General features: G+C 44.4%; 1 protein-coding gene across 4 annotated transcripts in view; it reads left to right on the forward strand.

The window, feature by feature from the left end:
* OSBPL8 (oxysterol binding protein like 8) overlaps positions 1-15,200 on the forward strand; it is a 1,077,846-nt gene that overhangs the window by 575,436 nt on the left and 487,210 nt on the right. For all 4 annotated transcript variants that reach the window (XM_078678323.1, XM_078678342.1, XM_078678332.1 and 1 more), the window contains one exon: positions 5,998-6,135. In XM_078678323.1, coding sequence (XP_078534449.1) covers positions 5,998-6,135 — 138 coding nt within the window. The remainder of the gene's footprint in view (positions 1-5,997; positions 6,136-15,200) is intronic.

Below are 15,200 nucleotides of genomic sequence, written 5' to 3' on the forward strand. Positions count from 1 at the left end.
CTCATTATTTGTTTACGCACTCGCACTGTTTTTTGTGGGTTTTTCACTCTACTTTTCCGACATGGCCACTTGCCATGTTGGTACGGTAAAGTAAAATTGCCTCGTGTGCCATGACGCTTGGCCTGTGCATGCAGTATTTCTAGTTTTTCCCCCTGATCTGCTCCCTCAGGGCAGCATTTCTTGCTATTCCAAATTGCTACTTTTCAACCCTTCCTAAAAATACTTCTAGAATGTGTAACTTCCCCCAAAATATTCCAGGACTGGAGTTAGAATAATAAATAAGCATCCTGGAATGTTTGGGGAAATTAGTTTTTTCATCAAATATTCTAGAACTGGAGTTAGAATAGTAAACTTGGTAGAGGAGGGTCCTGCTGATGAGTGAGAATGGGGTGAATGGTATGTGAGGTTGGTGGTTTTTGCAAATGATCCCTTCCACTTTCTCTCTTTATTTTATATATGCTAGTGTATATGATGTGAAATTGGCCTTCCAGTGTCCACCACTCCCACTGCTGCCCTGATGGAGCAGTTTAGGGCAAGAAACACGAACGAGCTGGACCTGCGTCACGTCGGTACAGCTTACACTGCTAAGCACGCACATAGAGGCCATTTTTAAACAGATGGCTGCCGTGTACGCACGTGTGCCTTTGCATTGCACGGATGCACATGCATGTGCTGCCCCACGCTGCAATCAAACAACCATTGGCAAAAACCATTATGTCGGCACTTGATTTTAAAGGCAAATCATACTGGCTTTGTCAATTGTTGTCTTCCCTTTTTCTTTCCTGTTGGAAAACAAGCGATTGTAGAATAGATTATAGTCCCTTATTATTCGATGATTCATAACACTAAAATAAGAACTGCTACATTCATGTTAGACATTCATATGTATTCTTTTATAATAGTCACTCCATTTACATGTTTTGTATGTAGCTAATAAATGCCGTTGGTTTATACCTATAAGCGCTGTACTCAATTAATAAAATATTCTGAATTTAAAAAAGAAAGAGTTGTTCTTAAGGTTTTGTTTACCACTGATGGTTCTTTTGAAGACTTATAAACCGCCACCTCTTGGTAATAGTTAATCTTCAGCAGAAGTGTTTCCCGAATGCCCTGAGTTCATGCGCCAGATCGGTGCATATCACCAGCTCACTCATCTCCCCTGTGTCCTCAAAAGGCTGTGCCTCCGAATTTTACTGTATTGGGCTTGGTTCTAGAAATGTGTAAGTGCTTCTAGAGCACCAAACTAACTTATTACTGCTCCTCCTTGTAGGTGGAGCAGTTCTGTCCCTGCTCATTGGGAATATACCTTCTACACTTGTATCTTTCATCACCATTCTGAACCTGCTTCCTTTTTAGGGCTCGCCTGGCTTTGCAGCGCGAAGCGCTGCCGCTAGCGAGCCTTATTGTCGTTGTATTGAGCCTCCCAAGTGGTACAGACCGGTGCACGAGCAGACACCAGTCTGTGAACGCGCTTCTAAGACGCGCTTTGCAGGCGCCGCAGGGAACGCCAACGTGCACGCTCACTGCGTCACGCTCGTGCCCTCCGGCGTCTCATAGGCTGTTCTCCGATCCAGGCCGACTTGTTCTGTTAAGCAAATAGTACACGCTCTGCAGCCCGCACCGCAACCAGATTCCTCTGGTTGTGGTCTAGATATTGTTGCCAAGAGATCCAATGCACTCGAGTAGCCAGGAGACTCCCGGAATGGGTGAAACCAGATGGCTTAACCATCTGGGGCTTAACCACCAGAGCTCTGCAATACCAACCAAATCCCGGCAGCGACGGAGACTACCCTCGTTTCCGAAGCCAAATTGTCACCAAGGTAGTTGAATCCACCAAACTTACAGGCACTCCATGGCTGGTGTGACTCCCAGCCTGTCGTGAGGCGTGTAGAAGTAAGTCATGATTTAATTCACGGAACTCAGCTTCTCTAATGCATTTCGGCTATACACAGCCGTAGTCCAGGTGAACAAACCCTATTTCCCATTGTAAATAAATACGTAAACGCTGGCAATGACAACTGAGAAAATACTGCTGCGCATTGGCGTACATCTCGCATTTCACCACCCTCGGTATTACCAAAGTCCCTGGTTTGCCAGAATTCATTTACATAACACAACAATCACCCATACAGGATTGCAGTGCCCACATGCATATTTAAATAACGAAAATTCACATTCTATAATAAAGATGGGTGAAGGATAGACATAAGAGACACTAGTGCTAAGATAATCCAATACAGAGAGACATAAAGAAATCTCACGATACAACAATAATATATCAAAAACATAATCAATTTGGACTGGGCTTCAACATCAAGTGGACCTGTCCATTGCAGTCCAGGGCGCCTTATTCAAATAAATCATTAACATTCGATAGTGATATTTTTTTACCATCCTTCTCATATTTAATGACTAGCAGCCCGCCCCGACGTTGTCCGGGGGCAATGAGGCTCAGTGTGCAGTCCTCCGGAGCGCAACCACCACCTTCAGGGCCCCCACAGACCTCGGCAGCATGTCGCGTCTCGAATCCCAGGCCCCCAACCACCTGTGCAGCCGTGGGCTAAAGACCGGGTGACACTCGCCGCCGCCGCTCCTCAGCCTCGCGCTCCTGTCCGCTCCTCCCCACCCTCGTGTCCGCTCCTCAGCCTCACGTTCCTGGCCGCTCCTCCCTGCGCACGTGGCCGCTCCTACCCCTGGGCATGTCAGACCTCTACCTTAGCCCACCGCGGGCACCGCCGCTCCTCATCCTCGCGCTCTTGTCGCTGCTCCTCGCGCTCCTGGCCGTTCCTCCTCGCGCTCCTGGTTTACTTCCTGAACTTTACCAAAATGTCTGACGGTGATGTCAGCACGTTCCTCGTTAGCGCACACGCCCACCTCAGACATGGCACTACTTCCAAGGGACTACTTTGGCAAAGAACGTACTTTGCATTGTAACATATATTTTTTGCTGATATATAGCCTATGACCATCTGCTTACCCTGACCTTTCCAACGCTGTATTGGGTGTTTTGATTGGCGCTGTGGTTCCCGAGTTTACCCGCCTCAAAGGTTCACAGTTCTCTCTTTATAATAGTAGTATAGATTAAGCTTTATATATAGATAGATATAGATCTATAGATATAGATAGATACAAAAGGTCAGCGGCACTCGAGGCTTTTAATTTCTCATTTATTCATGATCACATCTTGGTAACCTAACACCAGCCAACATATTTCAACCACTGTGGCTTGTTCACGGCTTTCGAGGGGTTTTTGAGTGAAAATATATGTATTTAGCAACAAGGGCATTTCAATATATTTAGCAACAAGGGCATTTCAAGGAGTAGATGCAGTATTTTTGGATTGCTATTGGTTTGCTATCGCTTTGATATTTTAGACTGATTGGGGTTCCCTTCTGTGGCTGAAAAAAGCACAAGCATTGGCATAGCCAATAGGTCTCGCTTTGTTGACCCTATAAGTATTTAGTTATGCAGAAGAATATCCTTGGTGCAACAACATCAGCTGTAGCATGGGTAAACACTTATTAGGTCCCAAATGCGAGACCCATTGGCTATGCCAATGCTTGTATTAAAAATGTTTTCTTTCAATTCCTATCCACATTTTTGTTTATTTCTCAGTGTGCTTCGAGTTGCACTTATTCTGGATTCATAAGAACTAAAAAAGTTTTGCATCTGTTTGTATGGTCGGATGCGTCATTCTGAAATGCCTTATTGGTAATCCAGTTGGATAATATATATCTAAAGTAAAATAACTTCCAATGGGGCTGTATATTATTGGGAAAGGGCTTCGACTACGACCAGTGTAGACACATAGTAAACAAAACAACCATTTGCATTGCAATAGGTCTTGCATTTACGCGAGTTGAAGCTATTGCCTTTGTAAATGACAATGTCTTTTATTTATGTGTTAAAAACCAAAACCAAAATAAAAGGCATAGCCATTTACAATGCCAATAGCTCAGACTTGCGCAACTGCGAGACCTATTGCATTGCAAATGCTTGTTGTTTGGCAGGTTTCCATTCGAATCACTCCAAAGTAATGTCATTTCTTAATCCGCCACTATTGTTTCTCCCACTCTTCTAAGAAGGCCCTGAAAGGATGACACATCTGTTCTTTTCAAACCTCCACAGGTTTTTTTTATCTTCAACTACAAGGCACAAGAAGCAGTCGGGTGCAAAATTCCAGAAGCCATGCACATAGTCTACTGAACATGTTTGCTTTTGGATAATGAGTTTGAATATGTAGATTTGACAAAGTTGTTTAGTGTAGAAGTTTAGAACAGTAGTGAGTTTCTATCCAGACTTGGAACATGCGCTGTTTGGTTGCTCCAGGCCCTATAACTAAAGGGATACACCCTAAGTATGTATGCACTGGGAACACTGAGCTCTGAGTTACCCATAACAATACCCAAGTTTGACAAGAGAAGAGTACAATCACCAGGGAAGGGGCGGGGTGTTCCTGTTACAGCTCCTGGTGAGGAGTGCTTGCATAGGTTTTCCAGTACTACTGATATTTATTGGACTGTAACAATGAGATATACACCATGTGAGCCCCTCACTTACCTTGAACATCAGTTTTCGGTCCCCTCCTCTCTCCACCTTTCTCTTGCTTTCCATAGTTATGACCTTGTTTTTATGACCAATGTAGTTTACTGGACACAGATCTCCTCCATTCTCAGGTGCAATCCACTTGCTGGTGGAGAATTGGGGCGTCTTACACCCCACCCGTTTCACTGTGATATTTAGCCATTAATATAAACACCGGTTTCTCTGGCAACCTCTTTACATGTGACATTCCCTAAAAAGCACTGCCACCTGGCACAGTGCCTTGTGTTTCACATTTAAACTACTTTGCAAATAAACATCCTAGATGATTGTGATCAGGACAGGTATGCTCCCACTTCACTTTATCATACCCAAATCAGGCACAAGCAGGTATAGGTATACCAATTGCATCATAAACTACTTAAAGCATGAAGCCAAGATAGAAGCCAGCTCACTTCTATGGTTAAGCGTGTACAAATTTGCGCAAGATGTATATGCACGTTTACAGGCTGACCAAAGTCAGAAGGACTATGGACATAATCAATAACATATGGCTGCATGTTGTTGTCTTAGATATTTTTTAGTAATACTTTTTTGTATTAGCAGTATTTATTTTGAAGGATCCAGCCCCAGGGTTACTGGAACACTGCACAGATACCACATGAGAGAAATGCAATAGAATTCGAACCACAGTGAGTTGGCTAACAGTATGTAGGCTATATTTCACAAGCATAGATATTGCTCAGTCCCTCTTGCTATAGTGAAGCCAGTTTTGAGCTAGGGTTTGTACAGGAAAGCAGCGCCATGCTCTCAAAAGGCATGCAGCACCCAGCCAAATAAGTTCTATCTAGAGTTGGTGCCTTTACTCCTGCCATTGGGAGGCTGGAACTAGTTAGTGGTAGACCACTGCTATCGCTAGCACAGCTTTATGGGGCAGATCTGGCCTCCTGCAGGTAGATATTTGGCTCACTGTGCTGCAGGGGACTTGTCCTGTTACGCGTGGTTCAGCATTATTCTTCACCCTCATTCCTTATTATTGACACAGTGTTGTTAGTTGTTTGTTTGTTTAATGTTTTAAATACATTCATGCCTTAGAAAATCTTCTAGTTAAAGCCGGATTATGATGAGGGCAAAGGAGGGCAGACCCAGATAACATTACCTGCACAACAGCCGTCAGGAGCTTGGCTAGTGTGAGCTGCTGATGGACTTGATATGATAGCTCAGGCTGCCACAGGGTGAAGGAAAGGTTTCCTTCTCTTAGTCCACACCAGCTGCCTTCATGCCATTGGTATGTCTGTCTCAAGTGTGGACACAGGGAAAGAAAGCGTACTCTGCTTCTCTACAGAAAGGTCTCCCTGTGTAAGAATGGAAGTGCTGATCAAGGGGTCTTCTTCAAGTACCAAGAGGCCGGTTTCCACGCTGGATTTAATATGAGCCTTGTCTTTGTCTTCACAGCCTTGATGCAGAGCAGCGATGACTCTCACCTAGTGACTCCAGGAAAGATGAGCCAGCGCCAGGGGAAAGAAGCCTATCTCACCCCGACCAAAGACCTCGTCCAGGCGACACTCAGTCCCGGCATCATCCAGAGCCACGGTAAGGGCACCATCCACTAGTGCCACCCGCTGCCAGTTTAAATATGAGACTTGACATGCAGTGGAGTCAGTGCAGCCTGTTATTCCTGCCTTGCTGCGGAAAGGAAAAGTCACTTGGGAGGTCATCCAAATAATTCATTAATCTGCGCTCTCCGCGTTATGATGAGATCGCGCGCCCTTGTCTAATATATCTCCCTTGGCAAACCACAGTGAAATTGTATCTCCATAGTGTCCTGTTCACTTTCCATGTGCAGCGAGTGTGTGACGCAACGGCTGCAGCGAGCTGGAGAAGCTGATCCTTCACTTGGTTGTCGTTTTTCACAAGTTAAAACATAAAGTACAGCATATTTTCCAATTTTTAGTTTTAATAACTATTGCCTTTTCAGTATAATGCCTGATTTTGAATGCCAGAAGCGTTTGGTTGAATATTTGCCTCATAACAGGCTCTTGTTTTATTTTTAACGCGTTCATGTTGTATTTGAGTTGAGTAGAATTTTTCATCCTTTTCATATGTTTGTGTTTGAGAACACTGATTACAATGTTGTCATTTTATTCACTGTACATTATCCCTCTATATTACCATGGACGTTCAATAACCTAGATTCTAAGGGCATCATTTGGCCCTAGATGGCATCTGATTTACGCCTTGGCTTACCCTCAAAAGCCACTCATTTGCTATTGAGATGTTAAGTTAAGGGCAAGGAGGGATTAAACTGCACAAAGGAAACAAGACTTGGAGCCTGTGCCTTCATCACCTCTGAGACCTGAGGTTATAAGACCGTGCACCAATGGCGAAGCACGATTGCTGAATGTTATAAAATGCCAAATAATGGATGCCATGAATGCTTAAGAATAGAAACTCTTGAATGGAATTCCGGGACCTCATCAGGTCTTGTGAGGTCAGTTTTACAAGGTGACTTTTTGCAGCTTGTATCACGTGCACGATTATACAAAAGCCCTGCAACTTTCTCATTGTTTCTAACTTTTAGTCTCTTTTTTTTTTTTTTACCTTGTCCCGGTTTCTTTCATCAATGTCGCTGCATATTTCAAAGTTTATTACAATTTGCTTAATTTAAATGCCGTGCTTTTTAATAACAAAAGTGAGATTTCATAGTTAGTATTGTGGATGAACTACATTTGAGCCCTTCATATGTAGTTTTCATTGTACTGATATCTACATCGTAGAATATGGTCCCTGGAACTTTTCTGCTGTAGCCAGTCAATAAGAGCAATTGTGAGTTGAACGGCTGCAACGCGTCAGTTCACCTGTTCATACATGGTTGAGCAAGCCTTCTGACCCACTGTAATGGTGCCCCTAAATTTAGAGCTTTTGCTGTGAGGGCAGATTGGCTTTCTGAGTGAGACCTATTCCTGTTCAGATTCGCTCCAGAGGAATATACATCTCATGAGGCAGCCTTCTAGACTTGGTCTGAGAAGAATAGGAGCACCATGATAGACTTCAAGAGCCAGCTGCAGTCCTGCGTAATTCTCCTGTTACCTTGATGAACTGATGACTTTCTAGGTGAAAGCATTGTTTGTGATGTGGTCTTCTAGAAGGAATTGAAGATGAATAGTTGCCTTTTAATCCTGTCTACTGCCATAGCATATAAACCCACTGGCTCCCAATTGTCACCTGTAGACAGATTATGGACATGACTCTATTTCTTTGTGATTCAAGTGACCACACAACCAACTATGCTACACATTACTGTATCCGACTACAAAGTCTCTCTTACCTTTAAAGGAGTGATTTACAGAAGAGTTGGCCTATTGGGCTATGGATGCTTAGAATTCCTCATTTGTTGACGCTTGGCACTGCGTTCTTCAGTCTTTGCTTCCGAACCTGAAATACACCTCCAAGGAAAAATTAGCTGAATCTCTTTCTCTGTGTTGTACAAACACACACAAAAAAACCACTCACTCTCCTTCTCTCCCATCCAAACCTGGAAAATGGGCATTCCTACACAATTCCTCGTTTTCATCTCGACACGTTCCCTGGCAGCATGTGAGAATCTTCTCTAAAAGTGGCTAGGATATTACTCCAGAGCAACTAATGGGTTTTGTGAATAGCCTTTATTAGACATTTGTGGAAAGGGAATGATGGGGCATCCCATGGTGTGGTCACCGCAACATCTGTAGCTGGATCGGCCACTTTTTTCTCGATGATCAGGCACACTGTAAATAAAGACTAAACCTCTCCAGATGCCAGGATTTTTATTAACATTTGTGGCCCAGCTTTTGACTTCCGAAGTGCCATGGCATAGATGAGAAACACACGCAACCAAGGAAAGCTTACAATTTTTCTCACTACTAGCTTTTTAACCATAGTATCTACCGCCCATTTGCCATTTCTTCATTGTAAAAAACTACTAAAGGGGCACTGGAATGAGGCTGATATCTCGGATGCTTTAGGCTCATTACTCCAGTCCTTGTATTTCAGCAGCCCAGAAATAACTAGTGGTTAATGCCTCTTGTACCAATCAGGTTAACTCACATGCCCTAGTATAGAAAGGATGACTCATGTTCTGTGGCTTGGTGGATCGGACAATGTCCTGAGCCATATACCTTACTACTTAAGCCTCACAGCTCTTCATTGAAATCACACACTTGGCTTTGACATAGGTGAATGCAAGAAAATTGATTGCACAGCAAAGAGTCTCTCTCGTTAAACTTGCAGGGTAGAGATTCATGTCTAAGTATCACAGAGGTTTTTTCACCAGTGATTTGTTATCAAAGATGGACAGAGAAAGATGGTCCTCCTGGTACAGATGAATGGAAGCACTGAACATTTCCCCTTCCATTCGGCCTTTTAAATCAGTCCTATAGACGTGTAATAAAGACTAGGACATTGTGGATGTAGTCGTTCACCTGACGAAGTAGCTCAAGTTTATTCAAATTGATTGGCTAGTAGAGGAACTTTGCCTCAGTCCTCTGTTCATTATCTTTGACCCAAAGGGATAACCGCTGCATGTCAAAGCTTCTTATTTAGAGGCTTCCAGGTGTACACCACGAGCTTAGGTGTTCTGGTGTTTTGTGTTCCATATTTTTCATTCAGCATATTACTCCTTTCCACCTGCTGATGAGCTCTTGTCGACTGGGTCTCCTATGAAAGTGGTTTCAGAAGTGAGCTCTTTTCGACTGTGTCTTCTATGTTGGTGGTTTCAGAAGTAAGGATGTTACCCTTTGGGATGCTCCTGATCTGGGCTATGATGGTCATTTCAGTCCCCAAGCTGATTTTGATTTCCAGTCCTTTTGTTTCCTTGTCATTTCCTGTAGTTAGGATGGCCCTGCTTAGAATTGACAAAATGACAGGGGTTTACGTTTTTATATCTGGTAAGTGGAAATTAAATGGCATTATCTAACACTTCAGCAAGATTTTACGGATTTTTGGAAAAAGGGCTCTGCCCTGTTTTATTTTGGTCTTGTACGGCAAAATATAACTTTGCAATAAGGTGCAACAGGCATATTTAGTGGCCTTATAAATTAGAGCTAAATTAGAGCTATGTCCTCATTAAGAGGAGTCAAAATTCCAGACCATGGACGCTCCACTTCAGCACCAGTTTAGGTCAAGGCTTGCGGGTGCATGGCCAGCAAGCAAGGAAGCCGGATTTGCTCTAAAAAACTACTGCCTTTCCTCTTAGATCAGCTGAATAATCCTGCCCCACGCGCCCTAAAAAAACTGCCTGTTATAGTTGGAGTAGACATGGGGTGCAATGAGCAACAACTGAAAAGAGCTCAGTATTCTGTAAGGTGAGGCACAAAAGAATGAGACTCCCTGGTGCACAGATGCTACTTGTCCAAAATGATTGCCTGAGCGAGGATAGCTTTAACTTGACTGGGTACACTCCTCAACGCAAAGCAAACTTCGAATGAAGCTGCAGAAGCTATTGCGAAAAAGCACCAGATTCAAAGCTGCGGCCCACAAGAAATCAGGTGCCATATTAGATAAGGTGCCCTGAGGCGCAACAAGCGTTTGCCCCCGCTTTGCGCACCCCCGGGGCACTTTGGTATTATAGAAGGGGGTGCAGACACTTGTGCGTCCCCTTCTATAATACAGATAGTGCTAGCCCACTTAATGCGCCAGCGCTACCAGAGGGTGTTCCCTCATTTGCATAGGGGTGTGCCCTATGCAAATGAGGGGATTCTTTGACTCTGCAGCATTGCCATATTACAGACACGGGCACAGAGTCAAACAAGCCCTCAGGAGGCGCACTGACAGTGCGCCATTTAAAGGTGGCACACTGTCAGTGCGCCTCCTGACAGCAGCCCTCTGCAGGGGGTAAGAGGGGTCCCATGGAATGCACCCACCTCCAAGGGGATCTCTAATCCCCTTTGAAAGTTTAGACGGGTGCCACCTGCACAGTGCACACTGCACAGTGCACGTTGCTCCGTGTTTTCACCTGAATGTGCTGCCCCAGGGCAGCCCCCAGGGCAGCACGAGTTCGCGACTGCCCCAGGGCAGCGCATTTACCATAATGGGGCGCAAACAATGCCTCTACGTAATGTGGCCCAGAATGGGAGTTTGGCGAACAAGCTGGGCCTGATGGGAGGGCCCGCATAGAGAAGAGGTGGGCCTGGGCTCCAACCTTGGAGAGGACAGAGCAAATTATCTTCAGGAGCACATGCCTAGCAAGAAACCCCCAAAGGAGGTGAGGAACTGGGCCTGGGCTCAGGCCCCAGACAAGATATAGCAGGAGATTGGCAGGCGCACTGGATTGAACTGCGAATGGTGTGAGGAGGGTAGCCTGTGGTCTGGACCTGCGCGGGCATGCCACTTCTGGGAAAGATACAACCCTTCAAAGCAGCACAGATGAGAGTACCAGTCAGTAGGGCATATTGCATGAAACCTTTCATTGAACAGAAGTGTGTGCTGCACCAAAATAGAAAGCTGGCAAAAGTATTAAAGGAGAGGTTCAATTGTTACCCAACACCCAAAGATCGGAGCTCTATAGGGGAATCCCTCCCTCTGTAAATGAAGCTGAAATGCAAAACAAAATCTGTACTCTGGGGGCAAGAACTGAATACAAGGAAGTGAGCTTCCACCTCGTCAATATTTGGGTTATGAGGATGCTAGAGGGAGCAGAAGGGTAAAACATGCAGCCTTTTCTGGAGCGCTGTTTGTTGGACAAAGTAACAACTGTTGAAGCATATCCTTCTCCCTTGTCCCAGGAGCACCTTCATAATCTATTGTGGCCCGAATACATAATTATAGGGACAAAGATTTGCTTTTGCAGTTTGCAAGGAAAAGGTTTATAAATGATGGGGAACCACAAAACGTTCCTTTTCCCTTATTACATAGCAGTTTTTAAATTAAAAGATGGCCTAGATGTGAAGCAAAGACTTAAACAACTCAAAATTAAATACATCCTATTGTTTCCAGCAAACTTAAAATCATCATGAGTGACGTCATGTATTTCTTCTCAGAGCCCAATGAAGCATGGGAATGGGCCGCTAAATTGACTATGGACAGTGGTAAAAACGTCCTGGTCTGTGACCGCAGAGAATAAGAAGAAACCGAAATAAGAACAGAAACTGGACATTACCAATAGCAAATCGACCGCAGGGCAAATAGCCACGGCCAAGAAAGAGGTCATCAAGGCACAAGCAGTTTGGAATCTGTGAACACCTCACTCAGTTACTAACAGCCAACTTGAATCAGAGTACACAGGAACAGAGGAAGAAAACGAGAACAATGATCAAGGTCTGGTAGTGACACTGATGACATTATATCCTGAGCTTTCTGTGGCACACTACCGTAACAAGGCATCAGGAAGTTTGCAGGGTATCTTCCAAGGTGACCACTGTCTTTACATTTTGTATTCATATTAAATGTGAGCAGATACATAATTGAAGGCTAGTGGGCAAACTCGTTCCTTTCAGGTTAAATATGAGTGAATAAAGTTGGAACCAAAGAGCTTGTAAGGGCTGAGCAACCGGCACTAGTTTGTAGTAGTATCTTGAATTAAGGAACCAGGCCACACGCCCTCTTGAAATCTTATCTTGTCTTTAACCCAGGAGGTATATTATTATTTTGCAGTTGAAATGGCTGTAATTAGTTTGATACAAGACCTAGGGAGGGAACCAGTTGTGTTTTTTTTCGCAAAGTATTAAGAGTCATAGAATGGAAACTCAGCAAGAGGTGAGGAGGAAAGGTACTTGGAGTCTACCTGATAGCCAAAAAGAGAGGCTGAGAAGCATGAGTCACTTCTTGGTCTGTGTACCACATCAGAGGTTAAACCGGATATGGTCGAAACATATATTAATGTGGAATGTAAAGAAGTACAACCTGCTGACCTGGAATGTGATGGGGTTAGGAAACTTGACCCAAAGTTATAGGATATATGCCTGTATCATCAGAAGGAATATACATGTATTGTATCATCAGGAAACACTTAATGAGGGAGGAAGTGGAGAAATTAAAAAAGAGGTGAAGGACAGATTTACGCACCACCTATTTCCTTCTTCACCAGAGATACCTTGATCTGGCTAGACCTACAGATTCAATTGGAAATAATGGACATATAAGTGATTGAGTAGGTGCGCTACACTGGAAGGCAAGCAAGAAGGGAGGTTTATAAGATTTGTGAACATTTATTCTCCAAGCACAGCTGTGGCTTGTCTGCCCATGCATGAAGTGGAATGCATAACGATCTCCACAGGGGACTTTAAAGGTGTTTTAAACAAAGATAGTAGTCTGCTAATTTGTCCATGTGGTTACTATTTGAGTTGTAATTGATCGTTGTTGCACCTTGCTCCCAGAAGAGAGAACATACTTTCTTTATTCACACATGCTACACTAAAGAGATGATATATTTGTGTGTGTGGTGGCTTGGACCTGCTGCCTCCTGGACACTCCAAGCTGATAAATACTTAGAAACAGTCACACATTTCTTCAGGGAAAATACTCACTCAAGCAACAGCCCACCTTTTGAATGGTAAGCATTTAAGGTGACACTAAGAGGTAGAGGCTTGGGAATAAAGTATGGTGTTGGATAGGTTTGGAGAAGGAAGTCGTACCCATGTAGTACACATTAAATGTTCTTGAACAAAACCTATATCTGACGTAGACAAGCAGGCCCAATTAACACAGACTAGGAAAGAATATAGGGACTCATGCAAGAGACTAGGTCTGTATCATTACACGGCATAAATAGCCAGAAAATATAGCAAAATAGATAGTGACTGGATGCCGGAATTGCTGTTTAGGACAGACAGAACACAACATTAATATAACAGAGTTTACTAGAAAATATATCAAATGTCTTAAAAGAGGATACATTACCAACCACCACGAAAAATGGTGATTCATAAAAAATTAATTAGGCCACAGAGCGACCCACAGAAATAGCTTCATACTGTCCTCAATATGTGCTAAATGTAGATAAGATCCTGGTTAAACATTTAGCCAGGAGACTCTCATATTGTTAGAATAACTCCAGTCTGACTTTGTCACCATCAGGAATGCATCCTGAAACGTTTGTTGCCTTTAGTATTTGTTTACAAATCTCCTATTAGTGGCCTTCAGCCGTGCAGTGGGGGCCACTGATATGAAATGGGCGTTAGACTTCTTAAGGGGGGAATTTTGTTTTGCAGGTGCTACTGCAGGAGATGGCGTTTGGGGAATAATTTAAGGCATGGGTTAAAGTACTCTATATGTAGCTTTGGCAGGTACAGAAGAGAGTTAGACTGCTCCCTGCCACCCCTGCTGTTTACATTGGCATTAGAACCTATGGCCGCTTTGATCAGTGGGGAGGAACAGCCATAGGAGCCATGGCTAGATGCACATCATTTCAATATATGTAGAGGAGGTTTTGCAGCGTGAATCTTTCTGGATTCACTATGCTATGCATTATTCCGCGGTCTAGTGGTTGGGTCCGGAATCGTAGTCTTTTCTTTCCTTTTTTTTTCCGTAGCCCAGGTGGGCGTCGACGTCCCACCTTCTGGTATACTTCCTGTGACGTCGGCACGCTTCCTGCGGAAGCTCCCACCTTTGGGTGCCATATTCAGATTATTTGTTCCGCCGTTGGGTCTGGATCGTCAACGAGAGGTTCCAGAATTTTTGGAGAAAAGAAGTAAAAGCTGAAATCTACCGAAAACGTTTGGAGAATACATTCAGGAACAAGACCGCCGGGATGACGAAGAAGGAGTAGAACTTCGAATACTTAGACGTTCAACGGAGAATGCGCACACAGGGGGCCCCCTGAGCGCAGGAATGGGCAAGATTCCGTTCAAATTCTGCCGCAATTGCCACCACAAGTACGCGCAGAAGGACCAGCACCCGGTTTGCAACCTCTGCCTGCCGGTCGACCACGAAAGCAAGGATTGCAACGCCTGCTCAGTCTTCACGCCGAAGACTCAGGATTAGAGAGAGGCAGAGGATAGCCAACCACAGCATGCAAGGAAAAGGCCATCCTCTGTCGCTTTGGAAATTGGGCCTCTCCAGTGACGAAGAGGACAACATCACCGAGGGACCAGATGACTTCACAGTCGTAGAGACCGATAAAAAACTACAAAAGAGGTAGGAGAGACGTCGACCCCTAAAGCCCCGACAGACTGTTTTTCGAGAGTCTGACTCAGGCTTTCGAGAGTCTAAGTCCACGAAAGGAGCACTGGCGCCGAAAATTATGACAGCTGCAGCTGCATCCAAGGACAAACAGCCCAGCGGATCCTTCGAAAGAACTCCCAGGCGGCCAAAACACACGAAAAGCCTAGGTCGTCGAAGCACGCCCCCGAAAAGGAGCACTCGACGCTGAAGGAAAACGACCCGAAGGCTTCTAAGAAATAAAAGTCTACGTTGAAGAGATCGTCCGAAACACTCAACGCCGAACAGGCTACCGAGATGGAAAGGAAAAAGAGAAGGCTCGAGCCCGAAATGGATAACATCTTGCACAGGTAAAGAGAATTCGACGAGCGGATGAAGAGGTTTACCATCCCGTCGAAGCCGGCGACGACTATCGTCTAAGTCGAAGATGAGGAGAAGTTCATTGCCGAAGAGCCACCGAAAGCTCCCGAGCCCCAGGAACACCAAGAGGAAGAGGGCCTATACAATTTCGAAGAAAGCGAAGA

The sequence above is a fragment of the Lissotriton helveticus genome, chromosome 1_1 (genome assembly GCF_964261635.1).
Source record: "Lissotriton helveticus chromosome 1_1, aLisHel1.1, whole genome shotgun sequence".
NCBI classification, from domain to species: Eukaryota; Metazoa; Chordata; class Amphibia; order Caudata; family Salamandridae; genus Lissotriton; species Lissotriton helveticus.